This window comes from Chrysochloris asiatica, unplaced genomic scaffold (assembly GCF_000296735.1).
Source record: "Chrysochloris asiatica unplaced genomic scaffold, ChrAsi1.0 scaffold00021, whole genome shotgun sequence".
NCBI classification, from domain to species: Eukaryota; Metazoa; Chordata; class Mammalia; order Afrosoricida; family Chrysochloridae; genus Chrysochloris; species Chrysochloris asiatica.
In genome coordinates this window covers 28957994-28977738 of record NW_006408539.1, presented here as the reverse complement: position 1 = coordinate 28977738, position 19745 = coordinate 28957994, and the positions used below count along the sequence as shown (strand labels likewise).

The 19745-nt window shown below is 45.8% G+C and overlaps 1 protein-coding gene across 2 annotated transcripts in view; it reads left to right on the top strand.

The window, feature by feature from the left end:
* The first annotated feature begins 278 nt into the window (after window positions 1–278).
* LOC102816294 (cytochrome b5-like) overlaps window positions 279–19745 on the top strand; it is a 28511-nt gene continuing 9044 nt past the window's right edge. For both annotated transcript variants that reach the window (XM_006837557.1, XM_006837556.1), the window contains exons 1-2: window positions 279–407; window positions 19170–19298. In XM_006837557.1, the coding sequence (XP_006837620.1) occupies window positions 279–407; window positions 19170–19298 (258 nt within the window). The remainder of the gene's footprint in view (window positions 408–19169; window positions 19299–19745) is intronic.

Below are 19745 nucleotides of genomic sequence, written 5' to 3'. Positions count from 1 at the left end.
CCGTACGGGAGAAGCGCACGCCCCACCCTAGCCCGCAGCCAATCAGTCGCCTGAGCGTTAGGAGGGGCGGGGCCTTGGGCTAGTCGGGGCGTGTCTGAGGTGCGGCGCTCAGTCGAGTGCCAAGCTCCCTGGCCAATGAGCGTAGGCGCTGCTCCACCCCGCCTGGCCGGGCTGCGGTCCCCTCCCGGAGCCTGGCGTGGAGTGTTTGCGGAGTCTGGAAGCTGTACTGTTCTTCTGGGACGCGGTTACGTGCACTGCCGTGGACTTGTTTTTCCGAGATGGCCGCGCCTGCGGAGAAGGCCGTGACCTACTATACCCTAGAGGAGATCCAGAAGCACAACAGCAGCAAGAGCACGTGGCTCATCATACACTACAAAGTGTACGATCTCACCAAGTTCTTGGAGGAGGTGCGAGTGGGGCGCGTGAGGACTGAGTGGAACGCACAGAACGGGCGGGGTGCGCTGCTCCAGGAGCACTGGGGGAGCACGGAGATGGGCCTGGGGCACGAGGCTGGGGGTGAGCGGGGAGGGATAGGGGCGCACATCCGGGGAAGAGGGGAGAGGATAGAGATGAGAGGGGTGCAGCTCCTGGAGGACGGAGATGCACGGTGCATGGAGGGCAGGGAGCTCGGCCAGCTTGGGAGCTGGAGCAATGCGGGGCCGTGGTGGAAAGACTGCCTTCCCCCTAGTCTCCCTGGGTCTGAGCCCAAAGGGTTTCCATTTGGAGAAGAGGGTTCCTCAGTAAAGTGAAACTGGCTGCATCCACTCCTCAGGCCCTTACTGGAGCCCCGGGTCTCCAAGCAGAGAGGGGCTCTGGCTCTCCTGAGTGAAGTGGGACGGATGGAGCTTGGAACATGACTTGGCTTTAAGCGGAACATTCCTTGAATGGTATCTTACGCAGTAGACTCTTAAGTTTTGCTGTGGACTCTAAGGTGCTTTCCTAATCTTTGTCTGTGTTGCCTCGGAATGTGTGTTATCACTTAGAACCATACTTATTAGACGACACTTACCATGTCTTCCCCTTACTGTTAGTGATGGAATTATTTACAAGGTTTGAGGAGAAAAAACGAAAACAGAGGCCTGGTCCTAACCAGGATCCCAGTTTACATCGAAGTAATTGAGACTGTTAGAAATAACAGCAGGAGCGGCTCTGTTTAAGTAAGCTGGAGTTGATGTGTATTGGTAAGGTAGTTTACTCTTAGTTTGTCATTTGATGGAGCACCAGGAGAGACATGTGTTCCGATTTGTGATAAGTGTAGTTCAGAGCAAGGTCAGGTTTGATCTGTCCTGCCCCCTGAGCAATACTGATTTCCTGTCTCTCCCTCTCTGTGTTTCCCACAAACTCTCATGGAACCTGAGAGCTTATTTGCTGTTAGAGTTACTTGAAGTAACAGCCCAGACAGATACCAGCAGACCTAATAGACTGTTTTGTATTAGGCCTATGCCATTTACAAATATCCCCCTCCCCAGTGTATGTCATTTTGGGATTTTAAGATACCAGGGGATTTGTGTCTTCATAAAGAGGTAACATTTAGGAGAATTATACTGTATATGATGAGGCCCTTCTTTCTTTCTTACTTTTTAAATTTAACCATCCCAACTTAAAACATTATAAACCCAAATGTTAAACCTACTGCCATCTGGTTGATACCAATACATAACGACCTAAACAAGGTTTCCCATCTCTGACACTGTTAGATTTGGGGCAGGATAAACCTTTTACCTGGAGGGAGGTCCAGGACAAAGTAGAGTGTCCAGTAGTATCCCTGGATGCCACCCACTAGATATTAGTAGAACCTCCCCACTTGTGACCACCAAATTTGTTTCTGAAAAACAATAAACCAAACTCACTGCCATCAAGTCTGTGCCAACTGATAGCAACTTTGTAGAGAATTTCAAAGCTGTAAATCTTTATGGGAGAAGAACGTGTTGTCTTCCGAGGAACGACTGACCTTCAGGTTAGCAGTCCAGTGCTTTACCTGCAGTGCCACACCAGTGCACCAGTTTGTCTCTTGGTTGCTTTTAGGTGCCATGGAGTTGCTTCTAACTCGTAGCAACTCTGTGTAGGGTTTCCGAGAAGCAGCTGATGGTTTTGAACTGCCGACCTTGCTGTTAGCTATTGTTATTGCTGTTAAGTGCTGTTGAGAGGGTTTCAATTCATAGCAATGCTGTGTAGGGTTTCCAAGGAGCAGCTGGTGAGCTTGAACCGCTGACCACAAGGTTTAAACTGACCTTGCAGTCCAGCTTAGCCTACAGTGTCACACCAGGGCTCATGCTGTTAGCGAGACAGTGTCAAATGTCCCTTAAGTCCAAAATTGCTCCTGGTTAAAAAAAAATCACTCCCTTACATGGTTTTGTGCAGGTGTTCCTGGGTGAACTCAGACAGCAATAATAAGGTAGAGAAGCTTTTTTATTAACATTTGTAAATAAACTCTGTACTTTTGCTATTTCATCCTCCTGGAGGGAGGGAGAGAGGGTAGGGTTGTGTAACAGCTCTCTGAGCAAAACCGTCCAAGGACACTGACAAGCTGTTTAGTGGGTAAGTTAGCTAAAAACATAGTCAGTTCTCCCTCAGCTTGGGGAGAATGCCTCTCAAATAACAGGAAATAAGTTGATTAATTCTAAATGATTGACTACCATCAGTTGACTGTTTTTACATACTTTGGACATGTCTCCAGGAGGGGCCAGTCCCTGGAGAATGCCATCATGCTGATAAAGCAGAGGATTAGTGGAAAAGAGGAAGACCCTCAGTGAGATGGCGTGACACAGTGGCAGAACCACAGTGACTTCCACGGGACACCGGTGAGGATGGCGCAGGCGCAGGGTGGCGCTCAGTTCTGCTGTTCGTGGGGTCACTGAATCAGAACCAACTCGATGGCACAAAGAACAGTGATAACTTACAGACGGATAACAGTAATATAACGCCACGGCATCAACAGATATATGCACACACGTGTGGCACTGTAGGCTAAGCAGTGACTGCTAATCATAAGAGTGGTTCAAACCCACGAGCAGCTACCTGGAAACCCTATCCAAGGTTGCCATGAGCTGTAAAAGACTTGATGACGCTGAGCAACATCATGTTTACTGCAGCACTGTTCACAATGACAAAGATGGTGACAGCCTAAACGGTCATCGGAAGAACAGTTAAATCAACATTGGTGCACGCACACACATGACTCCTACCCAACATTGAAGAACATTGAAACACCTTATAACATGGGTGAACCTGGAAGACAGTATGCTGAGTGAAATTGGCGGTGGTTATGTGCTATGGAGTCGGTTCCGACTCATAGCGACCCTGTACAGGGTTTCCGAGGCTGTAAATCTTTGCAGGAGCAGAAAGCCTCATCTTTCTCTCACGGGACAGCTGATAGTTTCAAACTGCTGACCCTGAGGTTCGCAGCCCAATTCGTAACGACAGCTGATAGTTTCGAACTGCTGACCTTGAAGTTCGCGGCCCAATTCATAACCGCTATGCTACCAGAGCTCCTTTGAGTGAAATTAGCCAATCACAAAAAGACAAATACTGTATAAGATCACTATTGTGAAAAGTCCTGAAAAGGTTTTCTTGTTAAACATTCTTTGATGGTTACCTGGACTAGGGGGGAAGGGAGAATTATTTATTGGCTAGAGGATAGTCTGGTGTGGCACTGTAGGGTAAGCACTGGAGTGCTAACCACAAGGTCGATTGTTGAAACTCACCAGTTGTTTGGAACCCACTCGACAGCACTTAACAACAGAGGATAGACGTGTTAATGTGGGTGATAGGAAAGGCAATTTAAAAAAAAAGAAAGCAGTATTAAGGCCATATAAATAAAAGCAAATTTTGCGCAGCCTAAGTTTGGGGGCACCTCTGCTTTCTGGTTGCTCCTTCCCTTTGTATCACTTGTTCCTACATCTCGTGAGGTCTTGTGCCTGTCCTACTCAGGCCGCTGTGGAGTCTGAGAGGGAGAGAGGTCATTTTTGTCCTCAGAAGCAGACATCTGAGGAAACAGTGGCAGCACCGTGGACTCCCAGAGCAGACTTCTGTCGGGGAGGGCACTCCCGAGAAGAGGGCTGAGGCTTTAGGGATTGTCCAGGAAATAGAGCAGGACTAGAAAGGAGATTACCTCACAGGATGCTTGGATGCACCACAGAGCCCTGATGAGCAAGGTCAAAGGGACTGTGGCCAGCATGTCAGGGAATGGCTGAAAGGAGGTCATGAATGAGGAGACGGCTTGAGTGTGGACAGTAGTGAGCGTTCGGCTTTGGCTGGGCTCACTGTGAGGAGCTGGAGGATGCTTCTTGAGGTGCAGAGGGGAAGGCGGTACTTCACTTGTCCACATGCTCTGGGAGCTGCTGGTGGAGCACATCAAACAGGAGAGGTCACCTGGAAGGGACACGGATTCTGCTCTACCTTCCCAGCACACCTGGAGTCTCTTTCTGAACCCGATTCCCTTATCCGTTGTTAAACAGTTTTGCTCCTGGGTTTGCACTCTTGCTGCTGTTCTCTGGGTCTCTCTGGTTTATACGGCTGTGTTAAATGTGAGTTTTGTCTGAATAAATGCACAGTCTCTGATTCACAAGTGTTTAACAGGGTGCTCTGTTTGATAGGTGAACTTCTACCTTAGATTAAGCCAGCATTGTTTATCTTGTTCCTACTTTGGAAACAGGGAAATGAGCCTAGCATTTCTTCCTCTTGGCCCGCCCTTTTCTATCAGATAACAACCCTGGATGTGGAATGAAACCTTGGCATGCTGACTAAAGAGGAAAAGTTGCTTTTGATAAGCACTTTTGCAAACCACAGGGTCCATGGTTCGAGCCCACTAGCCGCTCCACAGGAGAAAGATGAGGCTTTCTCCTCCCACCTCAGAAACCCTATAGGAGGTCACTATGTAATAAACATCTACTGAAAGGTTGCTGGTTCAAACCCACCAGCTGCTCTGAGGGAGAAAAGACCTGGGGATCTGCTCTGGGAGACATGACAGCCTGGGGCACCCTCTGAGGCAGCTCTGCTCCCCATGGAGCGGCTGTGAGCTGCATTGACTACACACAACTCCCGCCACCTCTGCAGTGAACTTGACCTCAGTCATCATAGATCTCCATATACCATTCAGTCATCCGTCTGTAGACCAATAAGATTTCCCCGGCTGATTATCTGTGCCATCTTCCTGAACATCAGTGGATCTGTGTACTTGTTGAGAAAACCTATGTGTGGTGGTTGGAAGGGGTTCCCGCTCAGATACTCTGTTCGTGAAATGGGAGGACAAGCTCAGCGCCAACTTCACAGGATGGCTCTAAGGGAAGCGAATCTTCACCTCACAGCACGGACGTGCACAGTTGGTGGTCGCTGGTACGCACTGGCAACCTACAACAGCAGGGGTCAAGGCCAGGTTCGGTAGCTTCATCTGGAGCCCTGTGCTAACTGAGTCTTCAGGTGAGAATGTAAACCTGGCAGGTAATGTTGAAACAGGAGAGTGTGTAAAGATTATATCCTTCCAGGCCACAACACAGGGTGTGTTTCTAAGTTGTGCAACGAGGGAGCTTGCTTTTCCTGAAATAATGGCCAATACAGCTGTCTTGTTCACGGGGAGTGTTGAAACCTGAGAAAACCCCAGCTCCTGATCAATGGCCAGGTACTTCATTACTGCCTACAATGTGCCTGCAAGATGGCCAGCTGGATTTCTACCCATTTTGAACTAGCTTTTTTTTTTATCAGTTCTGAGCTCTAGTTTTTAAATATATATTCACGAATGGGAACGCTTTTATTGTCAGGGCTAGTGATGATAGAACATTGATGGGCGGTTCTTTGAAATGAAAATGCCAGTCGATTGTTGTGCGGGAAATAATACATGATTGTTGTAAAGAACTGAACACCAGTAGGAAAGTACAAAGAAAATAAATAATTCTGGAATTCTACCACCCAGAGGTAGCTCCTGTGAACTCCTATGAATGGACATGGGTGCCCACTTATCCTATACGTAGTCTGCATAGCTGCTTGCTTCCCCAGCCCCACTTAGCTGTTTGTTGAGGGTCCCATTCTGTGTCAGTAAACCATCCTGCCAGGCTGCCTCCTTGATGTCTGGTTACACGCACCAGTCCTCCCTTCATGCCCAGTTTGTACTTTATCTTCTCCTGATGGAAAATCCTGATACCTGGGATTGTCGGGGGAAAGGACATAGACCTTTGTGTTTCTGACACCTGTCACCAGAATTCCCCGAGTTTGTACAGGGACTGCGCATGTGCTGACACACCACTGAGCGTTTGTTTGCCCAGCTCTTGGTTCATGTGAATAACTGAGAATCCTGATTGAGCTTACCTGCCTCCTCTCTTGAATGGTTGGACTGTTAACTCTTTTTATCAGGACGAAAACGTTTGGAAAATAAATTTTAGCACCTTTAGCTTGAAAAGTCTGGTGAAAATACAGCAGTGGTAAGTAGCACTCTGTCTCCCCACACAAACGTGTAAGGGTTCAAAGTCCTCAGGAGAGTGACATGAAGTAACATCAGGCTTAGATGAGGAAGTAAATAGGAATGGCCAGAATCTGATTTTTATGTATGGAGTCCTGGTGTGGTGCTGTAGGATAAGCACTGGACTGCTAAGCACAAGGTTGGTGGTTCAAACCTACCATTAACTTCCTTAGAAACACAGGGTCGCTATGTGTTGATGAAGTTTGATTCTTGCCTATTACCTTTGAACTTGATTTTCTTGAAAATGGAAGCGTCAGTGAGTTTATCAACTGGCTGTCTGTACTTTTGTTTTACTAGCGAACACACTAGGAACTAGGGAAGTTTCGAATAGGAAGCTCTGAACAAAATGAAAATCCTTGGGCAGTCAGAGAGCAGAAATGTGCCTTTCTTGCTGCTGTCCATTGGCATTTTACCAAGTTGCCATCTGTCAGACAAATGGAAAAGAGCCACCGTAGCATCTCATAGAGGAGGTTTTCCATCGAGAGCCCTGATGAAGCCTGTAACTGACGTTTCTGGGATCGATGGCCTTGTGGGTAGGAGTGGTTGTGTTTTGGAGAGAGATTGTGTGCAGGTTGAGACCGTGCCATGAGCAGGCTTGGAAGGCCAAGATCCTGCTTCTGTTTTGGAAAAACCTTCAGTAAATGTCCTCGGATGGATTGTGCTAGATAGCAACCTGTGAGGTCACTGCTTTTCTAGAAATCTCAGAATGATTTCAGCTGATCTTGTTGGGTGTGCCATCGAGTCAGTTTTGACTCACAGCGCGACCCTGTTTAGCGTTTCCAAGGAGTTACTGGTGGGTTTGAACTGCCAACATTGTGGTTAGCAGTCCAGTGCTTATCCTACAGCACCACACCAGAATTCCTCAGACCTTCCACAAAAATGAATCCAGAGCCAACCACAGAGCTTCGTATCAGATGGGAAGCTTTTAAAAGGGCCTCAGGACTAGGCAGAGAGCTCTGTAAACATAGCACCAGATGCATGATCCATATGAGAAGACACCATGTTCAGAAAAATAGGAAATTTTTTCTTCTCAAGAATCTGTTAAGAAAATGAAAAGAATTGAAGCTACCAACAGGGAAGGAGGAGATGTTTACAAACCACAGATCTGACAGAGGTCTTTCTGAATACATCTGTAAGAAGACAGCAACCAAATAAAACAATTGGAAAAAGACTAGAGCAGACATTATATATGAGTATATATTCAGAAAAAAAGCTAGCTGTATCGATGGCAAATGAGCAGGATGTTTGGCATCGGTGTCAAGTGTAACATTATCATCATTGTTGTTAAAGTGCCATTGAGTCAGTTCTGACTTATAGTTTTACCTTGTATAGGCTACCAATGAAAACTCCTAAGATACCACTACACATATGCTAGAATGGCTAAAATAAAAAATACTGAGACTACAAAGTGTTGGCGAGGTTACAAGGAAACTATAGTTCTCATACACTCTGTAAATCAGCGTGCCAATTTTAAAATGTAAACTTGTTGTTAGGTGCTATCTGGTTGGCTTCCATTTACGATGACCTGATGCACGACAGAATGAAGCATTGTCTGGTTCTATGCCATCCTCACACTTTTTGTTAGGTTGGAGCTCATTGCTGCTGCCACTGTATCAATCCACCGTGTTTGGGGTGGGGGAGTCGTCTTCGTTTTTGCTGACTCTCCACTTTACCAAGCCTGAGTCCCTTCTCCAGGGACGGATCCCTCCTGATAAGATGTCTGAAGTGTATGAGACACCAAGTCTCACCAGGCTGGCTTCTAAGGAACATTCTGGCTGTACTTCTTCCAACACAGATTTGTTTGTTCTTCTGGCAGTCCATGGGACTTTTAATATTCTTCTCCAATATCATAATTCAAATGCATGTTTTTCTGTGGCCTTCGTTATTCATTATCTAACTTTCACATGCATATGAAGCTGTTGAAAATACCATGGCTTGGGTCAGGTGCACAGTAATCCTCAAACCCTTGAACACTTTAAGAGGTCTTCTACAGCAGATTTGTTTATTCTCCTGGTTGCCCATGGCACTTTTAATATTCTTGACTAACACCACAATCAAAAGCATCGATTCTTCTGCCTTCCTTACTCATTGTTAACTATCACATGTGATTGAAAAAGCCATGGCTTGGGTTAGACACACTTTGCTCTTCAAAGTGACAGTTTTGCATTTTACTACTTTATAAAGAAATGTTTTGCAGTAGATTTGTCCAATGTACCATCTCCTATTGTTCAGTGCAGATGAATAGATTCCTACTCATAGTGATTCATGGGGTTTTTGAGGAACTTTGGTGGGTTTGAACCACTGACCTTGTGGCTAGCAGTTTAAGGCTTATTCTACAGCATCATACCAGTGCCACCTCCTATTATTTACTAAATTATCACCTTCTCAGCAAGACCTATTCTGACTACTCTATTTAAACTAGGAAGGAGCCCTTCCCAACCCCCCGCCGCCTGCACTCGGGAGCCCGTTACCCGACTCTGGTTTCTATTTACAAAGGGGAAGGGGCTTAGAGTAAGCTTGGACCTAGCGTGTTTCTGGTGAGGAGTCTGATTTACCAGAAGTATGCATGTTGTTGTTAAGTGCCATTGAGTGGGTGCTGACTCTCAGCGAACCTGTTTCTGAGGAGCAGCTGATGGGTTTGAACTGTTGACTTTGTGGTTTGCAGTCCAGTGCTGATCCTGTAGCGCTACACCAGGAGTCCAAGTGATGCATGGGAACATGTTCTTAATCAAGAAGCAGTCTGTGCCACAGCGTTCCTGTGCACAACAGAATGAAATACTCCCCGGTTCGACTCCATCCTCACAATTGTTGTTGGAGACTGTTGTCACAGGCAGTATGTCAGTCCATCTCTTTGAGGGACCAGTCTTTGGAGAATGACATCATGCTTGGTAAAGTAGAGAGAGGGACATCGAAAAACAGGAAGGCCCTCAAGGAGATCGAGTTGGGAGGTGATACATGCTTAATCATCCTTTCTGATTGCCTCCCCCAAAATGAAAATCAAGTGAGAAAACTGTCCAACAATTGTTCTTGTTTTTAAGCATTTGAAGTCTGGTGAAACTGAACATCAAGGGCAACCTTGAAGAAGGAAAGAGTCCACCCACGTGCGTCTGTGGAGGTGTTGAGGTGTGGGGGGGAAGGCTGGGGGCTGCCAGCTGGACTGTGCTTGGGTTACACAGGGTTATCTGATGTTGGCCTCTGGTCTCAGGAAGTGGCCTTCTTCTGTCAGCACATTGATTAATAGGGTCAGGCAGCCCGAGCTCATAGTCCCCAGCCCCCCAACTAGTTGTATAAACTTGAGCTTTTTTTATCTGTAAAATGGGATGAAAATAATACCCAATTCTTAGGCTTGTTGTGAGACTTAGGTAGACTGCCGCAGTGCCCAGATGATTCCTGATGTGCAGGAAACACACGTTCACCCAGATCTTTATTTCATGCCATGGGTGGAAGGAGAGAAACTGAAAACTTAAGATACCACTTTTGTGTACTAAGGTGTACCGGACTCAATCAAACCATGGTATTGGCCGTCTCTTCACATGCACGGGCGTGCTGGACAATGAAGAGTACCAGGGACTGCCAGGAAAACGAATCTGTGTTGGAAGAAGTCTAGTCAGAATGTCCCTTAGAAGCCACGATGGTGAAACTTCGTCTTTCATGCTTTGGGCGTGTTGTCAGGGGGGATGAGTCCCTGGAGAAGGGACATCATGCTCGGTAAAGTGGAGGGTTAGCGGAAAAGAGGAAGACCCCTGGTGAGATGGATTGACACAGGAAAGCAGCAATGGCTTGATGGTGCCCACGATTGTGAGGTTGGTGGAGGATCCGGCAGTGTTCAGTTCTGTCCTGCTGTGCTCAGCACCCACCAACAGCAAGAGCAACACCGTGGACACTTGCTCGGGCCTGTGGCATTTCAAGGAGTTAGGTACAAACTGTGGAAAGCTCTGCCCATTGAAACAGGACACTGTCCCACCAGGGGTGGACTCTGTGTGCGCCCCATGTGAACTCCCTCGCATGGCACCTCTACTTTCCGGTTTCTTGTGGGACCCCAGGCTGCCATGATGTGTCTGTCTCTGGGCCTGTGAGGTTTCATTGCCCTTCGCTGGAGAGCCCTCTCCTTGTTCACCTGGTGAGCGGGGACCTTCAGCTTCCCCTTGCTAGTGATCTCTCCCCGGCCCTTTCTCTGCCCCATGGTCTGCGCCTCCTGTACTTGGCACCTGTTGTGAGCAGCGATTCAGCGTCTGTCTGCTGAGTGTGGCAGGGCATGGAGCCGACGTCTGGGTGCATGGAAACCTTTGGAAATGGGCAGTGGTGATGGTTGTACAACCTGGTGAACCTCCTGAATGTCACTCACCTGTACGTGTGAAAAGAAGGTTGACATGGCAAGTGTTTTGTGTTATATGTATACATATGTACATACACATAGACACGCATATGTGTTATAAGGAACCCCGGTAGAATAATGGATTACAAGCTGGGCTGTGAACCTCAAGGTCAGCACTTCTAAACTACCAGTTGTTCTGCGGGAGAAAGATGAGGCTTTCTGTTCCCGTAAAGATTTACAGCCTCGGAAACCCTGTGCAGGGTCGCTATGAGTCGGAACCAACTTGGTGGCACTCAGCCACCACTGCCGTGTGGGTCATTATTATTTTCTTACCACAACTGAAAAAAAAAAGTTTAATCCCATTTACGTCAGAGCGGAGTAAATCCAGTGCTGTCGATCGCTGCTGCCTCATAGCAACCACGCAGGAGAAAACCTTCGGGTTTCAGAGGTTGTCAGTCTTCACAGAAGCAGGAGGCCTCATCTTTCTCCCAAGGAGAGGCTGGTGGGTTTGAACCACTGACCTAGCAACCCAGTGCCTAGTCCAGTACGCCACCAGGGATTCCGACTGCTTAGGACCCTCAGAGCCCTGAGCCTGGGAGGATTTGATGAGGTGGGGGGATACCTTCCAGATGCACATACCTGCCCTTCCTCATGTGGGTAGGACCTAGGTGACTTCAAACCTTTGGCTCCTAGAAAACGGGGGCTAGAAATGAGAGGAAACATTCGGTCTGGCTGTCTTGTTAGTATTGTGCCTAAATCTTGTAGAAATTGCTCTTCAAATTCTGCTCAGTTGTAGCATTTTTTTTACTTTAACCACCGCAGATAATCTCTGTACATTTTTGGTTTACTTATTGCTGGGGCATTGTTTACGCCAATGCTTTTGGCAGTGCTGTGTATTTGGAATGAAAGGTCCTGCTTCAGACAGCACAGTCCATGGACTTTGAGTCCACATACCCTCCCCTCGAGGTGGGAAGGACTTTCTGTCACTCAGTTTTTGCTGGATGAAGGAAAGCTGCACGCAGTGGCTTTACCTGATGGGTGGGTACTGTAGGAAGAGAGAGTAGCTCTACAAACCAGGTGAGGGTTCCGACAAGGGCAGCTGGATGGCCACACCACACCTGAGGTAGGCGCTGCGGTTAAGTGCAGCGTGTGTGTGTGTGTCTTGAATTGGTGAGGCCAAGAAGGCAGGAGTCCTCGTGTGGTGCTGTAGAATCAGCACTGGACTGCAAACCACAAGGTCGATGGTTTGAACCCATCAGCCGCTCCTTGGAAACTCTAAACAGCGTTATGAGTCGGAACAGACTTGATGGCACTTGACAATGGCAGGAGGATTGCAGAATTTCTTGAGGTTTAGAAGTAAAAGAGATCCCCACTCAAGTCCCCAGTTCATAAAAGGGAGACACTATTTTTAAGCATCCTGTGGTGCTGTAGGTTTGTAGTTCAAACCCACCACCTGCTCCTTGTTTATCCTGGAGTCCTGGTGTGGCACTGTAGGATAAGCACTGGGTCGCAAGGTTGGCTTGAACTGCATGGTCGGTGGTTCAAACTTACCATTCGCTCCTTGGAAACTTTATGAAGGGTTACTATGAGTCACAACTCCTTCGATGGCACTTAACAAAAAACACCCTGTTTATCCAAATTCTAACTATCCCCCAGGGACTTAGATGACTTTTCAAGTGGTCATACTTTTCTAGACTTCTGCTCTGTTTGGTGAATATATAAGATGGCTACATACATCCTATTGCTCTAATTGTTTGATGAATGTGAGGACATTTGCCCTAATTTTATTGTAAGATCTTGAGGTTCACAGCTACGTTTCTTCCTGAGTTGTATGTCTCGAGACTAGGTGTGTGGCACCTAGTTCTTGATTAAGTGACTGATTTATTCATTAGAACCGATGTTATTGTTCAGTGCCATTGCGTTGCTTCCAGCTCCTATTGACCCCATGTGTAACAAAACCAAACACTGCCCAGTCCTGTGTAGCATCCTCACCATCAGTGTTGTATTGGAACCCATTGCTGCAGCCAGTGTGTGAATCTGTTTCATTGAGGGTCTTCCTCTTGATGATCCTCTACTGTACCAAGCACGATGTCCTTCTCCCGAGACTGGTTCCTCCTGATATCAGATTCAACATATGGGAGATGAACTCTTCCCACCCGTATTTCTAAGGAGATTTCTGGTAGCACTTTTCTCGAGACGGACTTGTTTGCTCTTCAGACAGTCCATGGTGCATTCAGTATTTTTTGCCAACACCATAACTCAAATGCATCCGTTCTTTCAGTCTTATTCTTATCCATTATTTAGAGCTAGGCTGACCCAGTGGAATGTAGAAATCATTGGGTAGTGTCAGTATCACATGCAAGTAAAATTTTGCTGAAGATAATTGAAAAATGGCTGCAACAGTACATGAACAGGGAGCTGCCAGAAACTCAAGCCAGATTCAGATGAGAATGTGGAACAAGAGATACTGCTGACATCAGATGGGTCTTGACTGAAAGTAGAAAATACCAGAAAGATACTTAGCTGTGATTTATCAACGAGGCAAAGGCTTTCGACTGTGTGGATCATGACAAGCTATGGACAACATTGCAGACAGTGAGTATTCCAGAACACTTAATTCTGCTCTTGAGGAACCTGTATGTAGAACTAGAGGCATTCAAACAGAACAAGGGGACCCTGAAAATCAGGAAAGGTGTGTGTCAGGGTAATAATCTTTCACCATACTTATTCAGTCTGTATGCTGAGCAGATAATTGGAGAAGCTGGATTGTATGAAGAATGTGGCATCAGGACTGGAGGAAGACTCATTAACAACCTGCAATATACAGATGATACAGCCTTGCTTTCTGGAAGTGAAGAGGATTTAAAATACTGATGAAGATCAAAGACTACAGCCTTCAGTATGGGTTGCACCTTAATGTAAAAGCAAACAAAATCCTCACCACTGCAACCAATAAGTAACATCGTCATCAATGGAGAAAAGATTGAAGTTGTCCAAGACTTCATTTTGCTCGGATCCACTGTCAACACTCATGGGAACAGCACTCAAAAAATCAAATTCTGTTTTGTATTAGGCACATAGGCTGCATAAAACCTCTTTATAGTTTCAAGAGTTAGATGTCAGTTTGAGGACTACGGTGCGCCTGACCCAAGCCATGGTAGTTTCCAGTAGCCTCGTATGTATGTGAAAGCTGAACAGTGAATAAGGAAGACTAGAAGAATTTATATTTGAGTTATGGTGTTGGAGGAGAACATTGAAAGTACCATTAGACTGTCAGAAGACGAAAGAAACCTCTTTTGGAAGAATTACAACCAGAATGCTCCTTAGAAGTCAAGAAGGTGAGACTCCATCCCTCATACTTGGGTGTGGTAGGAGGAGGAACTCTCCCTAGAGAAGGAAATCATGCTTGTGGTAAAGTGGAGGGTCGGTGAAAATGAGGGAAACCCCCAATGAGGTGGATTGGTGCAGAGGCAACACCAATGGTCTTAAGTGCAACATTAATGAGGATAGCGCAGGGTCAGGAGTATTTCATTCTGTTCTGCGTAGGGTCGTTATGTGAGTTTAGAACCTGTTTGATGGCACCTAACAACAAGAAGACTTAGAATAACTCCAAGTATTTGTGCTCGGACAAGGTCGAAGTTTGTTTTTCCTAATTATACTGGCTCTGCAGTCTAGGACAGGTGGACAGGTGTAGTAGCCAGGCTCCATCCGGGACCCAGCACCCACAGTGGGCCTCACCATTCTGTATCCTGAGGCTGTGACGCTCACCATCAACGCAATGTTCCAAGGCAGCCTCCTTGTTCCAGGTACCAGGTTTTTGGAAGGTTCTCCAGACATTTAAAGGAGCTCTGGTAGCGTAGTGGTTACGAATCAGGCTGTGAAACTCGAGGTCAGCAGTTTGAAACTACCAGCAGTTCCGCGGGAGAAAGATGAAGCTCTCTGCTCCTGTAAAGATTTACAGCCTCAGAAACCCTGTACAGGGTCGCTATGAGTCGGAACCAACACCACGGCACATAACAACAATAACCAGACACTTAGTACATTCCATTCGCATGGCATTCCCAGGAGGCTGGGAAGTGTTTATATTCTAAGCTGCAAGTGGAAGCATTAGGGAGCAAGGAGAAGTCAGCACTAAGCAAAGAGCAGGCTTTGTCCCAACGGATGTGGCTGACCTGCTGAGAGGACCTCTTATGGATGTTGAAACTCTTTGTTGAGAAATTTGGGAGGCATTTGATTTGAATACAGAGATTTACCATTGGAAGAGCTTTTCCTAGGGTTCATGAAATGAACTGAACCGTATTTGAGGAAGCTTGTTCCAGTAGTGATATATAAGATGGATAAAAACAGGTAAGAGATTGGATTAGAGAGAGGAAGATCAGGGTTGGAGCGGGCTGGGGGTTGTCAAGGCCAGACAGATAAGAGGCCCTGCCTGGTTTTATTTATAAGCATGCCAGACTTTCTAGCACATGACCTACCACCTTCTAAGAGTTTTAAACCTTGCAATTCCATAGCTGGCATTTCTAGATGTACTAAAATGTAGGGATTTGGGGGTTAAGGACAGTGACTAAGCAAAACAGTGTTCTGTGTCGAGCTGAGACAGTCTCATTTCATGAAGTATGAGGAAACAGCTGGCAAAGATAATTTCTAGAATGTGTGTGTGTGCCTATTTGTCTGTTTTCGGGTAGAGAGCCTAAGAACTGAAAAGTGACCTTGGAAATCAGTCAACAGGACTGGGAGGGGGCCTGGAGAGACCCTCCCTCAGTAATCAGTGTCTGAATAACAAGACTACAGATTGGAGCCTGTGAGGGACATTTGCTTTTTCCTTAAGGTGATTGTCCTCAGGCTAGAATCAGCTATTTATTGAAATCACGGCTATTAGAGTGGCTTTGGATTTCACCATTTTACCATGCTAATTTTTACAGATCCATTTAAAATGCATACAACCAAATGAGAAATAGAAGTTTCCTGCCATTTAAAAACTCCTGGATAACTGGAATTTCTAAAAATGCATTTATTCCTTTATTTAGAATTTTTCTTCATTCCTAAAAGGTTTTGAAACATTAGTCTCATTCTGTAGGTTTAAAAATTCTTGGCTTTTTATAACTTACAGGTATGATCCCCAGATCATGCCTTTCTTGATTCAGACCCTTAGTGATTGTAAAACTGACTAAAGCCATAAAACTATTTGTTTGTATTGTATTCAGTTAATATACATAAAGGAACCTTGGTAGCATAGTGGCGTCTGAGTTGGGTTGCTAACCTCAATGTCAGCAGTTCAAATCTACCAGCCACTCCCTGGAAGACAGATGAGGTTCTCTGCTTCCATAAAGATGTACAGCCTCAGAATCCCTATATAGGGTCGCTATGAGTTAGAACCTAATCCGTGGCAAACAACCATCACCACCAATGTAAATAAAACAAAAAGCCACAATGAACTATTAAAACAAACTATGTTATTCAAGAACTCTCACTCCTTAATGCCCTTGGGCTGGCCAAATGGTAAAACAGGTCTGACTTGATCCTAAAGCCACAGAGGAGAGACACTGAGTCCTTGGACATCTTCAACTTTTATGTTGGTTTCACCTTCTTAGGTGAGTCAGTTGACAAAAACCTTTTCTTTCAAAACAGTTTGGTTTGTGCCGATCGCTTATTCTAGCATTGCCCTGCCTACGTGAGTCTCCTCATTTTGGGAGGGGTATACAGCAACTCTCCTGATGTGGTGCTACACACCATGTCCTAACATCTAGAGGAACAGCCGACAGCCGAAGCCAGCTTCATGTAGCAATTCACCTCCCCATTATAGTGCTGCCTTCAAGGTCTCTGGATTACTTTGCTGTTGAGAATCACCTCTTTCTCTGTTTCTGTCTCACACACGCACATACATTTACTGTTAGATGCTGTTGAGTCAGCTCAGACTCCAGACACTGTTCTGTGTAACAGAACGAGACGTGGTTAGTCCTGGTCCATTTCGTGATGGTGTGGTTGAGTCCACGATTGGTGGTGCTTATGTTGTGTGTATGTGTCTTCCGTTATTAGAAGACATTCGGAACTGGCCACAGCATTTATACATGGAGGCTTGGCCTGCTCAGTTATGGGACCCTCATAGGTGATTTGCTTTAGGCAGGATGAATCCGATTTAAACTCGGTTAAAAATCCACCTTCTGACCCAGGAACAAAGGAAGGAGTTCTTGGCTCAGAAAGAAAGAAAAGACGTGCATGGCTAAGTATGTCGGCGGTCCCTTCTTTCGTTTGTCTGAAAATCTTCTGCTTCATTCCTTTTATCCAGCAACTGGGCTGCACTCATCAGTCGCCCTAGAGAACCCCTCTATTGCCCCATGTGACATTGCGGGTTCTTAAAGAGAATCGTGTGCGTGGCTTGTATGTAACCCAGGCATAATGGCATAGATACACACTTGGATGGGAGTCAAAGGCAGAGCAGTGCCAGGTACAGGCAGACCTTAAGAAGTAAGGGATTTTAAGATTAGGGAGAGAAATTTTGAGAGCTTTATGGAAAAGGGAAGGTGACATGGTTGTCCAGTGCTTAGCTGCTAACCATAGAGGTTTGCAGTTCAAACCCCCCAGCCTCTCCACGGGAGAAAGAGGAAGGAGTCTGTTTCTGTGAAGTGTTATAACTGCCCTGGAATCCCTATAGAGTATCTGCTCTGTCTAGTAGGGTCTTTATGCATCAGAATCCCTTGGATGACTGTGGGGTTTGGGGTTTGGGGAAAAGTGAAGAAGGTGTTACCAAAGGGTTAGGAGGAGAATCCTGACGGCGTTATTGAATAAGAAGGGAATCAAAGCTCCTTATCAGAGAGAGACTCCTGTGTGTTTTCTAGGAGGGGACTGGACACAAAGGTCGACGTCGTCGGGAACATCTGCCATTTTAGTCATCACATGTACGGCTCATTGACGTGCATCCTGGTCTTCATGCAGCACAGCTGCTACCATTGTCCAGTTCCAAAGTTTTGTCCAAACAGAAGCTCAGTTGCTGTTACCTGGACTTTTGGCAGTGGCCATATGTGTAACAGGATGAACTGTGTTACCTGCCTCTGCCCCATCTTCATGATCATCGGTACATTTGAGCCCACTGTAGCTTTTGTGCCGCCCCACCTCAGTGAGGGAGGGTTCCCTCATTTCTTTCTGACCCTCTACACTGCCTAGCATGATGCTGTTTTCCAGAGACTGGGATTTTCTGATAACATGTTCGAAGTAAGCGAGCCTTAGTCTTCAAGGAACTTTCTGGTCATATTCCTTCCAAGACTGATTTGTTCGTTCCTTTGGCAGTCAGGGGTATTCCCAATAGTCTTTGCCAGCGCCACGGTTTGAATGTGTCGATTCTTGTCTCCCTTTTTCACTGTTCAGCATCCCCTTAAGAAATAGCTCCCCGTTTTCCTCTCCCACCTGTCTCTAGTAACTACTGTTAAAGTTGGTCTCTGCATTTGCCTGTTCTAGATAATTTATGTATGGGAGATCATCTGATATTTGTCCTTTTATGTCTGCCTCCTTTCATTCAACATGATATGTTCCTGGTTCATTCAAGCTGCAGCGTATACCAGAACCTCACTTCTCTTTATGGTTGAGTAAGATCTCAATCTATGCTGTTTTAATCCTCAGAAACCCTATACACAGGGTCTCTGATTGGAACCGACTAGATGGCACTTACCACGTAATGTATTGTTGCGTGCCACTGAGTGAGTTCTGACTCATTGCAGCAGTTCTGTCCACAACATAAGCAAACACTGTCCGGTCCTGCACCAGCCTCAGAGTTGTTGCTGTGTATGTGAGTTCACTGTTGCAACCACTGTGTCAGTCCATCTAATTGAGGGGTTTCCATTTTTCCCACTGATCTGTCTTTCTATAAGGACTGGTCCCTTCTGATAGCGTGCCCAAAGAATGGGAGTTAAAGTCTTGTCATCCGTGACTCTAAGGAACAGTTTGGTTTTACGTTTTCCAGTGCAAATTTGCTTGTTCTTCTGGCAGCCCGTGGCACATTGAATACTCTTCACCAATTCACCTTAAGTCTTCCTTATTCATTGTCTAGCTCATGTGTGTGTATGCCATGTATTGTTACTGTTGTTAAGTGCCATTGAGTTGGTTCTGACTCATAGCGACCTTGTGGTTCAAACCGACCTTGCAGTCCAGTGCTTTAACCCACAGCGCCACACCATATGTCATGTATAGACATGTGTCTACAAAAGTGTGTCAAAAGTCTGTAGAAAAACTGGTATCTTTTCATTCCATTTTCCACGAACTTTTTGAAGACCCCCTCGTACGTACACAGTATAGGCAAATTGTATTAATCCATTCTTTCTGTGATGTCTAAAGTAACCTCCTTGGTTAAGTTAATAAGTGGTTTCTTCTTAACTCCATTAATCTCTGAAACGTTATTCATTTGTCCATCAGCACCCTGGTGGAGAAGAAGTCTTAAGGGAACAAGCTGGTGGTGACGCTACTGAGAACTTTGAGGATGTTGGTCACTCTACAGATGCTAGAGAAATGTCCCAATCGTACATCATTGGAGAGCTTCATCCAGTAAGTACACTTCTCGGGCGCTTGTCTTATTTTTTGGTTTGTTTTGAAACTGTTTATTGTGAATGGAGTGAAGGTTTATGGAACAGATCATCAGTTTTACGTCCAACAAATCATTTGCTTCCTTTTGTTTCAGTGATTACAGTCCTCTCAGTGTGGCATCAGTAGTCTGCTTTTTCTTTGTAATCCAGGTTTCCACTCCACCTTCATTCCCAGCTCTTCTGAGTTTTGTCCTTTTTGGTCTGGAATGGTTGAGCATTTTGTGGTATGCATACCTTGCTACTGTTGTTTGGGACTTTTGCTTATTTATTTTTAAGGCCATTGCCTTTTCCCAAGTCAGTTGGCTGACATAGGTACAACATTTTAAAAGGAGAAGAGTAGAACACCTCCTTTGGAATTTGGAACACCATTTGTGATTGTGGTTGTTGTTGTTGTCAGGTGCCATCGAGT